Raw genomic sequence first — 15,929 nt, forward strand, 5'->3', positions numbered from 1 at the left:
ATTTGTTGCATTTTGTATATATATATATATATATATAAAACTATTTTCTCACCCCTCGTGGGGTGGTATGTGTCATCCTCAAGCTTGCGTCCTCTACCAGAGGCCTGGGAGTTTGAGGGTTCTGCGCAGTATCTTAGCTGTTCCTAGGACTGCGCTCTTCTGGACAGAGACCTCTGATGTTTTACCTGGAATCTGCTGTAGCCACTCTCCCAGTTTGGGGGTCACAGCCCCCAGTGCTCCGATTACCACTGGCACTACCTCTGCTCTTATTTTCCACATCTTTTCTAGCTCCTCTTTCAGCCCTTGGTATTTCTCAAGCTTCTCGTGTTCTTTCTTCTTGATGTTGCTGTCGCTTGGGATTGCCACATCTATCATTACTGCCTTCTTCTGCTGTTTGTCGATCAACACGATGTCTGGTTGGTTAGCCATCACCTGTTTGTCAGTCTGGATCTTGAAGTCCCATAGGATCTTAGCTCGGTCATTCTCAACTACCTTAGAAGGTGTCTTCCATTTTGACCTTGGGACTTCCAGCCCATACTCATGGCAGATGTTCCTGTACACTATGACAGCTACCTGGTTGTGGCGTTCCATGTATGCACTTCCTGCCTGCATTTTACACCCTGCTGTTATGTGCTGTATTGTTTCAGAGGCATCTTTGCACAGTCTGCACCGGGGGTCTTGTCTGGTGTGGTAGACCCCGGCCTCTATTGATCTTGTACTGAGTGCCTGTTCTTGTGCTACCATGATTAGTGCCTCTGTGCTGTCCTTCAGTCCAGCCTTTTCCAGCCACTGGTAGGATTTTTTGATATCAGCCACTTCTTCTATTTGTGTGTGGTATACGCCGTGCAGCGGCTTGTCCCTCCATGATGGTTCTCCTTCCTCTTTCTTGTCCTCACTTTCGGTTTTCTCCTGCCTGAGGTATTCGCCAAGCCATTTGTCTTTGGGGGCCATCTTTCTGATGTACTCCTGGATCTTAGTTGTTTCATCCTGGACAGTGGTCTTGACACTCACTAGCCCTTGTCTTCCCTTACTACGCTTGGTATACAGTCTCAGGGTGCTGGATTTGGGGTGAAACCCTCCATGCATTGTGAGGAGCTTTCTCGTCTTGATGTCAGTAGCCTCTATCTCCTCCTTTGGCCAGTTTATTATACCAGCGGGGTATCTGATGACTGGCAGGGCATATGTGTTGATGGCTTGGATCTTGTTTTTCCCATTCAGCTGACTTTTCAGGACCTGCCTTACTCTTTTTAGGTATTTGGCTGTGGTGTTCTTTCTTGCTTTCTCGTGGTTTCCGTTAGCCTGTGGCAGCCCATGGTATTTGTAGCTGTCCTGAACATCTGTTATGTGGCCTTCTGGTAGTTCAACCCCTTCGTTCTGATCATCTTCCCTCTTTTTGAGACCATGCGACCGCACTTGTCCAGTCCGAATGACATTCCAATGTTGTTGCTGTAGATCCTGGTAGTGGAGATCAGTGAGTTAATGTCTCGCTCACTCGTGGCATACAGCTTGATGTCATCCATGTAGAGGAGGTGACTGATGATTGTTCCGCTTTGGAATTGGTATCCATAGCCAGTCTTTGTGATTATCTGGCGGAACGGGTTCAGGCCTATGCAGAACAGCAGTGGGGATAGTGCATCACCTTGGTATATGCGGCACTTGATGGTGACTTGTGCAATTGGCTTTGCATTTGCTTCCAGACTTGTTTTCCATAGCTTCATTGAGTTCTTGATGAAGGCTATTAGTGATCCTATATATATATATATATATATATATATATATATACACTATATTGCCAAAAGTATTTGCTCACCCATCCAAATTATTGGAATCAGGTGTTCCAATCACTTCCATGGCCACAGGTGTATAAATTCAAGCACCTAGGCATGCAGACTGTTTTTACAAACATTTGTGAAAGAATGGGTCGCTCTCAGGAGCTCAGTGAATTCCAGCGTGGAACTGTGATAGGATGCCACCTGTGCAACAAATCCAGTCGTGAAATTTCCTCGCTCCTAAATATTCCACGGTCAACTGTCAGCTGTATTATAAGAAAATGGAAGTGTTTGGGAACGACAGCAACTCAGCCACGAAGTGGTAGGCCACGTAAACTGACGGAGCGGGGTCAGCGGATGCTGACGCGCATAGTGCGAAGAGGTCGCCAACTTTCTGCAGAGTCAATCACTACAGACCTCCAAACTTCATGTGGCCTTCAGATTAGCTCAAGAACAGTGCGCAGAGAGCTTCATGGAATGGGTTTCCATGGTCGAGCAGCTGCATCCAAGCCATACATCACCAAGTGCAATGCAAAGCGTCGGATGCGGTGGTGTAAAGCACGCCGCCACTGGACTCTAGAGCAGTGGAGACGCGTTCTCTGGAGTGACGAATCGCGCTTCTCCATCTGGCAATCTGATGGACGGGTCTGGGTTTGGCGGTTGCCAGGAGAACGGTACTTGTCTGACTGCATTGTGCCAAGTGTAAAGTTTGGTGGAGGGGGGATTATGGTGTGAGGTTGTTTTTCAGGAGCTGGGCTTGGCCCCTTAGTTCCAGTGAAAGGAACTCTGAATGCTTCAGCATACCAAGACATTTTGGACAATTCCATGCTCCCAACTTTGTGGGAACAGTTTGGAGCTGGCCCCTTCCTCTTCCAACATGACTGTGCACCAGTGCACAAAGCAAGGTCCATAAAGACATGGATGACAGAGTCTGGTGTGGATGAACTTGACTGGCCTGCACAGAGTCCTGACCTCAACCCGATAGAACACCTTTGGGATGAATTAGAGCGGAGACTGAGAGCCAGGCCTTCTCGTCCAACATCAGTGTGCGACCTCACAAATGCGCTTCTGGAAGAATGGTCAAAAATTCCCATAAACACACTCCTAAACCTTGTGGACAGCCTTCCCAGAAGAGTTGAAGCTGTTCTAGCTGCAAAGGGTGGACCGACGTCATATTGAACCCTATGGATTAGGAACGGGATGTCACTTAAGCTCATATGTGAGTCAAGGCAGGTGAGCAAATACTTTTGGCAATATAGTGTATATATATATATATATATATATATATATATATATATATATATATATATATATATATATATATATATATATATATATATATATATATATATATATATATATATATATATATATACATATATATATATATGTTTGCAAGTGCCTATTGCTGTTCCACCTTAAATATATATATATATATATATATATATATATATATATATATATATATATATATATATATATATATATATATATATATATATATATATATATACAGTAAACATATAAAAAATAAAAAATATAAAAATTCAAATAAATACAAATAAATAAAAACAATGGGGTGAAATATCCCTATTACAACAGTTAAATATCCGCAGGCTAGATTCAGTTACAGCATCTGATTATTTGCATCCAGATGCTAGTAAAGAAAATTTTGTTTTTTTATGAACTTTGAACAGTTTACGTCATAGTTCTAAGCTTATCTTTTGTATAACCCTTTTGTATAAGAAAAAAGTAGTCTGTTCAAGTATACTAAAAGTGCACTAATTTCATAAATAAAATCAGGCAGTGCACTTAGAGTTTACTTATTCTAAACTATATTTCATATAGGTAACAATAGTATAGTCAAGTGTACTTGACTATATTATTGTTTACTTTATTGTTTACTAAAGTATAGTAAACTTAAAAATGTCCCAATTTAGTTTCAAAGAAGTATTACTTTAGTAATACCTCAAGTACACTAAAAGTACATTGTTAGTAATACGTTCTAAACTTATACTTAAGTATTCTTATTAGAATTTACTTCAAGTATACTATTTTTTTGCTAAAGGAATCCAAAATATTATTGTGCATTCTGTCACCAAAACTACTAAACTATGACACAATGTGAAATTTGATCCTGACAACAAAACCTCATTAAACAAAAGTAAATACCTTTTGAGAAAAAAATAACTAAATATTAAAATCTGTGTCAGTTAGAATGTATTGGTTCCTTTCAGGTCCTGTTTGAATTGATCCAAATTTTAGATGCTTAACTAGTTGGTTTCAGGAATGACCGAATATCTCAGTGATTGGTGCAAAAGTCGAGCTGTAAATACCTAAGATTTAGAAAGGAGTGCGGGCTTATTGCCTCCTAGAGCTGCCACGCACCAGAGGCCGAACTGCGCATGCGCAGAGCTTCCATCCGTCTCCTCGGTGCCTAGGAGGTTGGAGGAAGATGATGCGGCCGAGCGGACCTCGTGTGCAGCGCGCCACTTTTTAGACGTAGATTTTTCACTTGCCTTGTCTAGTTTCTTGCCAAAAATTTGTTGCTGTTCAATGCGAAGGTGCGAGAGGAGCGAAACAGATTAGGTGCAACGAGAAAGAAGAAGAAGGAAAGGAAAGGTAGAAGTGAGGCGCAGTGAGCAGGGCTGGGCATCAAATTGCACCGGATGTCATTATACACTGTTAAATATCCAGGATGTGAGTATTTCCTAAAGCGTGTGTATTTGTGGCTTTTTCATTTGTGTATCTCAAACCTATTTTTTGTTTTTTTATATGCAGATATTTGTATATTCAAACCTGTTGAACTTAACTGTTCGGGTTAAATTGTAACTTTTCACAGAGTAACCTATTTTAACTCCTAATAATATTCATTATGTTAATATTTATATTCTTAATTTTTCCTCTTATCTTTCACCACATCAGTCAACCACCTGTTAAACCTGAGGAGGAATAACTCCACTTCAGAGAGTAAACCATGGCAGGACTCCTCCATAATACTATATTTATTACTGATAAGCTATGATTGTAATTTTCAGAGTTTTATTAACCAATTTCCCAAAAGATATATGCACATATTAACCGAGCAGGCTCTGTGTCTCTTTGGGCATTTGTACTTAGGCCCTCATCTAAGCTCATTGATCAATTGAATTTAAGCCTCTTGAGCAGCCAGAGCTGAAACCTGCTGACACATGCGCTCCAGTCTTTTTGTTGCGCTTCCCTCTCTCCCTCTCTCTTATCTGGCCTCTGTGAGCTCAACTACATCCGGATGCGTTACCATGCCTCATAAAGTGTCCATCCTTGCAGATTATTTTATCCATGTCTCTATGTGTAACTCTGAGCTAAAGTCCTCAGATCAATGCTTACATTGTCAGAAGGTAGTTACTGTATGCTTAGCTATTAATTATTTAAAGGGCATCTGATCTGAGTCATAGGATTAATAATAGATTAATATAAAGACAAAAGCTCTCTGACAGGTAGAAGCTGTTTGTCATGAAAGGCACCCTAATTAGTCTCAGTGAGGCCATATTTAAAGCTTGTACTCTATGGGGTCCAAAAGGATATGATTTATAGGGTGGGTCATCACAACTCAACTAATAACTGATAATACATCCTCCGTCGTTGGATATTTGTTAATTATGCATAACTGTTATCAAGGTTAAGTGATGGAAAGTGAAAATTGGGCGTCATCTTTGTTCGCCTCCATCCAGTCAGAATACAGAGCAGGGGAAGCCAGAGGTCACAGGACAACCCCAAATTTATTGCTGCTGTGCATGTAGAACAATCAAAAGCCCCTATTAATTAGAAAGAAATTGAAGCCAATAAATTCCTTATTGGTCTGCTCTAAATAGCAAAAACTGGCAGGTGAAAAACTGAGTTTATTTTTATTTTTTTGTATCTATCCCAGGTGATCCACCAATAAACCCATAAAGACTGTAACCAGAAAGTACTTTGGTGCTAAAGGTTAAAGTTTGATCCAATGTAAGGATCTTGTTCCTAATTTTTTTTATTTTAAAGTAGGACCTGTTTATCACCTTTTACGGTATATACAAGGGCATGTGAACATACGACATAAAGAAATATTGGTTCTTTCTATATTGCCATAGTTAGCTCGAGTTAGCTCATGGATTTACCTTTTTTAACATAAAATACATCCATCTAGGATGTAAAATTATTCTCCTATGAATAACACATGGAAAATCAGATCACAAGATATTCTTATACATTAATCAAATATTTGACGCTTCATATGATAATATGAAGCCCTTTCATCATAATATAGGCACATGTCAATATGATATTGGGAAAGATATTTTTTAAGTGTAACAAATTATCATGGCTATATCAAGTTATTTGAGTTTTGCCAACATAGTAAATATATATTTGTCAACCTGATTTTTGTGATTAAAGTGTCTTCTTTTTTGTGGTATATTCTATACATTAGTGCGTTTTTGCAAGTTTCCAGTTGGTTTCTGCCGTACTGCAAATACACCTTAATTTCCCTGCTGTGGGACAATATATGTTTTTTCTATCCAGCATCTTCTTTTCTATTTATAGATCCTATGGTTGCTCTTCTGCTCTTTGTACATCATAAATGTGCACAAACTAATTTCTCCCCCTGTCACATGTGTCAGTTTGCATACACAATAAAACCCACTCACTCACCAAATCTAATTTAAAGTAGGACGAACATGTTTAGCATGATGAGGTATTTGTTTGGCCAAAATAGTTCTTTATACTTCTAACTTCTTAGATTACTTTGCAGCGGTTCCCTTAAAGCCCTGCTTTGTCATACATACCAAACCCACAATACACTGCAGCTGCAAGTAAAAGTATTGTGCATTGAAGATTGTAGGGCGTTGCCCTGTGTCCCTCTGATGGGGCGTGCATGACCTGTAATTTAATTTTTCTGTCTCTTTGCTGTTTTCTGTCTCCACAGTTTAATCACAACCAGCGGTGGAGCTATGGAGGTTGTAACACATCTCGTGAATGACACAGTAGAGTTTTATAAATGGAGCCTTACTATAGCAGGTAAGATGGTTTCACCAGTTGCTGATCCTCTCACACTGCTAGTGTGGCTTGTCATTTATATATGGCGGAAAAAACACATTGCAATGCTTTTCTATGCTAGAGATTTAAAGCGACTGTTGATCTATGTTTGCTTCTAAACCAGGTTTTGCAAAGAGTTTTCAGTAACAGTTTCAAGTGTTCCAGTTATTTCACCAGACAGCTGATAAATTACTTATATGTGCTTTAATTACATTATAAAAAGTATCGGAGTGGTCTAATTTCAAAAGAAATAGATAGAAACAAAAGTCTCCTTGTTTCATAATGATCTGCTGAAATGTTGGGACCAATCAGCCTCGTTTCCTGGCTGATTACAAACTTCGCTAAATCCTTTTATTTTTCTTAGAACATAAAAGAGCAAACATTCATGGTGCTATAAGAGTTATAGTCGTTTTTGAATCCAAAAGTAATAAGATTGTTCCCAGCAATGCAGCAAATGATAGCCTTTATCTGATTTTTTTTTTTTTTTTTTTTATCAAGAAAATGCTTCAGAGTGCATTCTGTTTGTGTCTGTTTTCTAAAAACTGAAAAGTTTATAAGTTCCTCGTTTTGAGGTATTTAATTAAGAGATAAAAGGAGCTGTTAGTTGTGTTTTTTTCACCAAGCTGTTAAAGGGAACACTGAATGAATTTAGTCTCTGGTCATGTGACTAATTTAGTTCTGCTTTAATTAGATTTTTACACGGTTTAGATAAAATGTCAACTGACAAAATCTCCCAACTTTCTCCAGACAAGAGGGTGGAGAACTGGCCGATGATGGCGTCTCCCTCTCCCACCCTGGCCATCAGCTGCCTGTACTTGATTTTCTTGTGGGCGGGGCCTTGGTACATGCAGGACCGCCAGCCCTTCACACTCAGGAAGACCCTCATAGTGTACAACTTCAGCATGGTGGTCCTCAACTTCTACATCGCCAAAGAGGTTGGTGTCAATGTGGACAGATGCAATTCTTTTTTTAAGTTAAAGTCTGGTTAGGAATGTCAAACATCATTAAGTGATGAAAAGAAAACTAATCTCCATCTTTTAAAGATCCATTTTAAGCTGCTAGCTTTAAGTCATTGCCTTACTTCATCCAGGCATACTCGCCAAGCTTGATACATACAAGAATAATAATCAGTTCAGTTTATTCATTTAGAACCAGTTTTTGGCAAAAGCAATCCCTTGGCTTTTTACAAGAAAAAAAACATGTTTATCCAAAAATCTAATTTTGTCCAAAATCAGATGGAATTGTTCGGTTGTTTATGTGCTCAAACTGAATTTGGAATAATTTCCAACAGAATGATTTAGAAATTTTTTTTCCTTAAACAAATTTTTTTTTTATTGATGCAAATGTGTGTACCGGTACATGCTTTATTGCCTTGGCTGTTCTTTCCCAACCTTGATCTAACTTTGCCATTTGCCCCCTCTTATCAGCTCCTACTAGCATCAAGAGCTGCTGGGTACAGCTACCTGTGCCAGCCGGTCAACTACTCAAACGATGTGAATGAAGTCAGGGTAAGCTCCCTCGCATGCACCTTTCACTGAGCTAATGTGTGCACTCACCCCCATCCCGTCTCGAGAAATTTGTATTCATTTAACAAATCTTGATGTTTACGTGGGTCACCTATCGTGCATGCAGCATTTTCTGTGCCTAACAGGTGGGGTAATGCTGTAATCTTGTTGCTGACGTTAAGAAGATCACTAATTCTGCTGGGTATCAGAGTAGGAGAGAAACAGAGAGATGATGAGAGCCCGGCATTTCTAACTAGGCTGATTTTAGGACAAAGAGGGTGTGGTTATCAGTCACACCACGAGCTGGAACTCCACCCACTTTTGCAGCTCACTGCTTTGGTGGGGCTGGAGTAGCTGTTGGGTTCAGAGATATCAGAGAATGGCCTTGTGGACCATGTGCTTGCCCAACATACATGGAATATTACAGCTTAATTAACAAAGAAAATAGATGGTTTGTGGCATATTTTGATGGAAGTTTTGCTTTGCAAAAACCTCCATTACACAATGTTACATGTCACAGATTAGGACATTTAACATTCTACTAAGTAGTGACTGAATTATTGTGAAAGATCTTTTCATCATAAATAGATTTTTGCTTTCTTTAAACTGGGAATGTGAAGAGTAGGTGTTAGTAGTCAGCGTCTTATTTTTTCCTAGACACAAATCTGGACTGTCATAGTCTGATATAAAACCGAATACAGAACAAATATTTACTTTCAAAAGAAGGATTTTATTACTAAGCATTGAAATTATTAGATCAGAAAACAAAGACAACTACCTGAACATGTCTAATGTGACTGCTATTGACCAACTACACTTAGATGACATATTGTCTTCCTATAAAGTGGGAAAGAAAAACATAGCTAGCTTGTGCTACTAAGGCTAATGTTACCTTAAGTAAACAAACCCTTTTTTTACTGTGAGTTAAATCCATGATCACACCCACTAATTTCACATAACAGCATAATTTGATATCTTATTTCATCCTGTGGAAAAAGTTTCGGCGAGGCCTTATCAGGATGTTATTGTAGCTATAGTTCAAAATGGTGGTTTTTGAAGATGATAGCAGTATTTTATCCTACCCAAAAATCTTAGCCTGTTTTTATGCCTGATCTTATGTTTTTTTATTTAGGATTATTGTATGACTTTCATCGTCTTCATGGATGCATATGCATATTTACAGATAATATGTCACTATACAGATATCTGCTGCATATATTCATTCTGCTTCTTATGTCTCCAGATAGCATCTGCTCTTTGGTGGTATTACATCTCCAAAGGTGTGGAGTTCCTGGACACAGTCTTTTTTATACTGAGGAAGAAGTTCAACCAAGTCAGCTTCCTCCACGTCTACCATCACTGTACCATGTTTATCCTCTGGTGGATCGGTATCAAGTGGGTCCCTGGTGGACAGTGTGAGTAAATAGTTGTGAATCCCAGAGTGAACCAGTCTTTTTGTATTTTTTTTATTTATTAAGTAAAATTTAGAAAAATCTCGACCCTATCTACAGCGTTTTTCGGTGCAACCATTAACTCTTCCATCCACGTGCTCATGTACGGCTACTATGGGCTGGCTGCCTTGGGACCTCATGTGCAGAAATACCTCTGGTGGAAGAAATACCTCACAATAATTCAGATGGTGGGTAATACTTTTACAAATTAACCTTAGAAACAAAATTCTCCAAACTGTCTGGTAATAGAGTAGAAACTTCAGTTAAAATAAGATTTTTATTTTTCTACTCTTTAGATAATGATACAGAGTTTGTTATGGTAATAAACTATTCCTTTATTATGTAATTGCACTATGTCGTATTTTGGGTTGGGTGATAATCTCTTTTTCAGTTAAGAGCTCAGCTAGTAAAAATAAGTTGAAAACATATTAACTTATAGTCATATTTTCTTTTTTAAATTAATCTCACCAATCATCAATTTAAACCGCAGTATGAGGCTCTGAACGCTGTCATTTATTTCAATACTTCAAATAAATAATATTCTTGGCCAGCTCAAAGCAAGCGCTAAGAATTTACTCTGTCTTCCTCAGCCTTTCTTTTTTCTCTAAATAATTGAAAACGTAAGAGATTAAAACTAAGGAACTTTGCTGTATATTAAGCTTAATTCAGCTCAAAGTTCTGGCTTCTGTCATGATTTCTCTGGGTGAACCACAGAGATTTCTCAGCATTTTGTAAAAACTAAAAATCCTCACTGATACTGAAAGCATCTGGTTTTGAGTCCACCTTCCTTCTTAAGATTATTCACTCAACAGAAGGGAAACAGAAGGGCTGCCGTTAGCTTCGGAGCTCCGCTAGTTGCTGCGGTCCTCTCACCTTCGGAATTTTTTTAAAATGATGCTTTAAATTGGGAAATGGGCCATAAAGTGACGCTTTAAAGTATAATGTTCTTGCCTCAAATTATCTTAAAATGTACTTTCATTGAACAACGGCAACAGAAAAGAGAACTTTTAACTTAATACTCAGAGCTCTGTGAGCGCTCCACTGAAAGCTGCTGCTGCCGCATTGCATTCTGGGACATCTGTCAGTCTGGAGAACTGAAAAGTCTGCTCTGATGCATACTCAGTAAATAGGGAGGGGCGAGAACATCATCCGGGACTTTGTCCTTTCTCCGTCTGCTGTTCTTGTGAATTGGAACAGTACTAGGGCTGATGCTGGTGACGTTTTACGAGCACATGAGAGCGCACAAGTACACATATTGAGAAACGGCAAAAGTTTTTTTCAATAATTTATAGCCAAAAAAAAACCCCTCAAAATTTATAGATAGAGGATATTTACATTACATTTTGTTCAGTGATCAGTTTCAGGTTTAATTGCAGCAGTGACTGTTTTAGAGTCTGTATGCTTCAGTTATTTTAGTATTTCATTAGTTGGAATAAATAACAAATATCTAATTTATTGTTTCAGCTCTAGCTACAGTGTAATATGAAGCTGGTCCCTGTCATGTTTTGACTGGATTGTTTCTTTTTTACGTTTTTGACAGTCAATTATAAATCTCAAACCTTTTCCTAAATTTGCACGTTTCTTGATGTTGAACAGATCCAGTTCCATGTAACCATCAGCCACGCTGGTTATTCCCTCTACACTGGCTGCCCCTTCCCCTGCTGGATGCAGTGGGCTCTGATCGGCTATGCTGTCACCTTCATCGTCCTCTTTGCCAATTTCTACTACCACGCATACAGACGCAAACCATCACAGAAAGGCAGCAAGCCAGAGGCCAACGGCACTTCGGCCGTGACTAACGGTCACAGCAACATGGAAGAAGTGGAGGAAAATGGAAAGAGGCAAAAGAAGGGAAGAGCAAAAATGGAGTGAAGAAGGAAGAGGCACATCCCTGGCAACAAGCTGAAAGTTGATGGAGAAAGAGGGGAGAAATAAACCAGACAATTATCTGTGCAGATAATGTAGATTGAGGTGATTCGGGACCAACCTGAGAAGAACAGCGGGTGTCAGTGTGTATTTATGGGCAAGTCTGTAAAAGCTTCTGGTTTTTAGGTGGGAGACGGCTTTGGTGGTTGTCTCCATAACATTTTTTTTTTAAAGAAGAAAAGCAAAATGCTGATCAAATAGGCTCCATGCTATTCTGTCCAGCTGTGTTTTGGACCCTGTTAGGACCAAAATGTCACAGAAAATGCAAAACCTGCTCAGCATTCACGACCAAATTTCACCTTCAACTTTTGTACTCTGGATTCTAACATCGCTTTATCTGAATGCTCAAATAGTTAATGTGCTAATTTATTTGTTAGGGCTCTAAATAAATTTTGATTAAGTCACCATTTTTGTTATGCTATTTTTTCGGGGGGTGGGAATATTTGTGTTTACAAATGCAGTTGATTTAAATATGTTTGTCAAGGAAACACCTACAGTTTGCCATCTACTGTATTTACATTGCCTTGACAAAAGCATTTATACTGCTTTTTTCTTCAGCCATCCGACTTTAAAACTTCATTTAGATTTTATGTAACAGATCAACACAAAGTTGCATGTATTTATGTAAAAGAAGACAAAAAGGTTTCTTTTTTAATTATCTGACAATTATACACATTTGTTGGAGTTAGAGTAAAATATTTGCCAAGTCTCAGCTCTTTTAGACAACATTGTCTTTTATCTTAGCTCCCTGTACATAACCTCCTATTCTCTCTGACCAAAACAAACGTATCCTAACATGACACTGCCACCACTTATTTTGTACTATGGGGATTTTGTCTTTTTGGTTTAGTTTAATCAATTTTCCCTCCCCTCTCAGTGCTTTGCTTGAAACCCAACAGTTCAACCTCAGTCTCATCAGATCAGAGTAGCTTCTTCCACATATTTGCTGTGTACCTGTCATTGCTGATGACAGAAGTCTTTCAAAAGTGGCTTTTTTTTATTTTATTTTATCATAAATACAGTCTTATGTTGATGGGAAACTACAGCTTGTCTTAACAACAGATTCTTCCGCCTAAACTGCGGATATATGTTTTTCTGCTACATTTATTTAGGTCTGCTAACTGCTTTACGATTAATGTGTTGCTTTAAAAAAGAAAAAAAAAAACATATATTAGTCCTTCTAATTAAAACTTTCTCTCCATATGCTGTTGGTCTCTTATATAAAACACATTGAGGTTTATGGTGGATGGTGAAAATGTTAAGAGCATATGAATACTTTTGCAAGGCTCTGCTACTTATTTGTGATGATCTGCAGCATCTTTCAACAGGTCCAACAGCTCATGGACAGTGCAATTCTTTGCAAGGAGAAAACTGCTGCATTTAAAGAACAATATGCAAATACCCTTGTGTTTATTTGGAGCTAAAAAACAGATTTGAAAGACCTTAGATTTATTTATGGTTTTTAGGAAATATTTATTGGCAGTAAAAATCCATCTTCTTATGAGTCTTCAAAAATTGATTTCTTTTTGCTGTGCATCATAGTCGAGTTTCAAGGATGTCGTCTACTGCCACTTAGGATCGAATGGAAATGCCTCATTAATGAAAAGCTTTTTTTTTTAAGAAACCAAGAGGTCATTTTATTGTCTTGTTCAAAGAAAAGGGACTCTGCTTCCTGGCTGCACATGTAAATGAAATAAAGAAACTGTCAGCACTGCTTAGATTCTTGTGTTTGTTGTATCTATGTTATTTCTCAATTGTTGTGACTGACTCCATATCAGATGCATTTTTTTTTATTTTTTATTTTATTTTTCCTCCCATCTTTTCTGGATCTTCAGGTAGAAAAGATCCTGTTGCAGGTCTCTGTGTTAGAGGCTGTTATCTTCAGCCTGTTCAGACAGATCTGCCCTAATCTTTGAGAGCAAATTGGCTTTAGCTCCAAAAGAGCTTATTTCCACGTCACTCCTCGAGCTATCCAGGAAACCAGGTCACTGTCAGAGAATCTACTGCTAATCTTTGAGCAGTTACTGTTTGTAACCATGAAAAGAAAGAAGAAACTGAGGGACATTTCTACAAAAAAATACACTTTGAAATAATTATTTCCATTGACAATGTTTTTTTAAAGATACATTTTAAATATCCAATCTGGTTTTAAAGTATAACTTTAATCTAAATAGATTTTCCAAATTGTCTTTTATCTGTATATATAAATATATATTTACAAATGACAAGCACATTCTAATTGTTGGCTTACAGTATTTCATATTTTTTGCACCCTGTGCAACTGCTTAACTCCACCCTCCTTTCTTCCCATTTGAGGACACTTGCAAACTACCAACCCTCTCTATACTGGCATCAGGGTGGGGGTTAAAGGATAGATAGACAAACAATATTCTAGATAAGTTCAGTGCCAGGGAGAATATTTGTCCTCCTCAGGGACACAAAGGGATCTAAGCTAAGGACTAAGAGGATTGCAGAGGGGTCAATGCTTCTAGCACAGGGCACTATTACCTACCTACCCCCCCTCCATGCTGATCAAAAATGTGTTTGCACATTTAGCTATAAGCTGACTTATGGATTTGTAGAGTAGTTACAACTGTTGATGCAGCCAAAAAATGTATGCAACTGATTCGACTTAGAAAAAAATATATATTTATGTGCTCCAAATTTTAAATTGGTTCCCATTTATTGAATCAACAGGTTTGCTGTGGCTAAGAGTTTCATGGGTCTGCAGACCACAGTACACAGTAAATGTTGCAGTGTTAAAGTAAAACTCTAGAGTACATTTGGTCCCACTCTGAATTAGTGTGGGACCAAATATACTCTCAAAGTGTTATTTTAACACTGCAATATTTACTGTGTATAAAACAGGGTGAAGGGTCGTTGAGCAGGTTTTAAATCCCTCCAAACCTGACCCGTTGCTCACTCATCTCATTAGCAATTAAATGACTAAGAGAGACTAAACTGAGTGGAAACAGTCAGCGTTTTATTGGCTCTAGGTCCGTGGAACAGTTTAGCGTATAGACAGCGACTTCTGCTGGACAAGGATAATATCTCGGTCTATTGTGAGTGGAACTGTGTCTGGAAAGGATAACTAAATATGCATCTTAATACATTGAAATTTTTTATTGAAAATGTAAATATATTTTAGAAAATTGAAGAAAAAAAATCTAACTAACTAATATAGATCAATTAGACTGCAAGCATCTGTGTATTTGTGACATTGCCTAATAATTTTTTTTTCTTCTGCATTCAGTTATTATGATCATTGTATGCATTACCCAGTAAGCACTCCATGTGCTATCTATTTATTTCTTTGTTTTAACATTTGGGGGTTTAGAAGGATGCCAGCAACTGTCTGCTGAACTTTCAACCTAAAGTCTTCACCAGCATGGAGGTTTCTACATTTTAAAATGTTTTATTTGGTTCCTTTAAAGATATATTTTGTTTCTATGAGAAATTGAATTCTTGTGTGTAAGCTGTAAGTCAGGATCATTAATATGAACAGAAAATAAATATTTAAGAATTATTGGCCTGCATAGAAATTTTAGGTAAATATTGGTAATTAAATGATTGGAAAAAAAACTTCATGATCATATCAACGTATTGACAGTTATATGGGTTTTAACCTATTCAAAGGCAGCTGTAATACTGCATACGTTCTGCTGAGTTTAGAAGTAGAGAGTCTGTGTTGATTGGTAGATGTGATGGAAAGCTAACATGAAAAATGTGAACAGATATAGTAGTTCACATTTTTTAGGCTCCAATGTCTTTATTCTTCTACATGTTCCTTGTGTTCAAACTGATAAAGGAAAGAAAGCAGTGTGTTGGCTCCTACAGCGTGGAATCAGCTCCAGTCTGAGCTCAAGATGTCAGACATTATTTAATTGGACTTATTTCGAGCTGGGATGGCAGGGAAGCTGGTCATAGTCAATAAGAAGGTTAATGGATTTAAATACAAACAAATAGAAAAGAAAACCTGCAAGTGGCTGCAGAAGACTTGAATGTTTACCTTCTGGCAAGATGGCAGCACAGCACGATCTACAATAAAATAGTTAACATCTAAATAAAATCATTAGTAAAATTACCCAGTCACAGGGTTTAAAAAACTGATATCTATAAAGGCTCTACAGTCCACATGCATTATGACCATACTTGAGGCATTTCACAAACAAGAACTAGCTAATGTCAGTTTCAGGATGTGCAAAGGTGGTAGATTCACCCAGGAAGCT

The 15,929-nt window shown here is 38.0% G+C and overlaps 1 protein-coding gene across 1 annotated transcript; it reads left to right on the forward strand.

Moving 5' to 3' along the window:
* Positions 1 to 4,182: 4,182 nt before the first annotated feature.
* Positions 4,183 to 12,105, forward strand: LOC119788695 (elongation of very long chain fatty acids protein 4-like). The gene is made up of 7 exons (XM_038293288.1): positions 4,183 to 4,469; positions 6,709 to 6,800; positions 7,566 to 7,753; positions 8,246 to 8,326; positions 9,567 to 9,738; positions 9,835 to 9,962; positions 11,371 to 12,105. The coding sequence occupies exons 2-7, from the start codon at positions 6,734 to 6,736 to the stop codon at positions 11,644 to 11,646; spliced, it is 912 nt and encodes a 303-aa protein (XP_038149216.1). The 5' UTR covers positions 4,183 to 4,469; positions 6,709 to 6,733; the 3' UTR covers positions 11,647 to 12,105.
* The last annotated feature ends 3,824 nt before the right edge of the window (positions 12,106 to 15,929 follow it).

Source organism: Cyprinodon tularosa, unplaced genomic scaffold, assembly GCF_016077235.1.
Source record: "Cyprinodon tularosa strain WSP-4 unplaced genomic scaffold, ASM1607723v1 ctg323, whole genome shotgun sequence".
Lineage (NCBI taxonomy): Eukaryota > Metazoa > Chordata > Actinopteri > Cyprinodontiformes > Cyprinodontidae > Cyprinodon > Cyprinodon tularosa.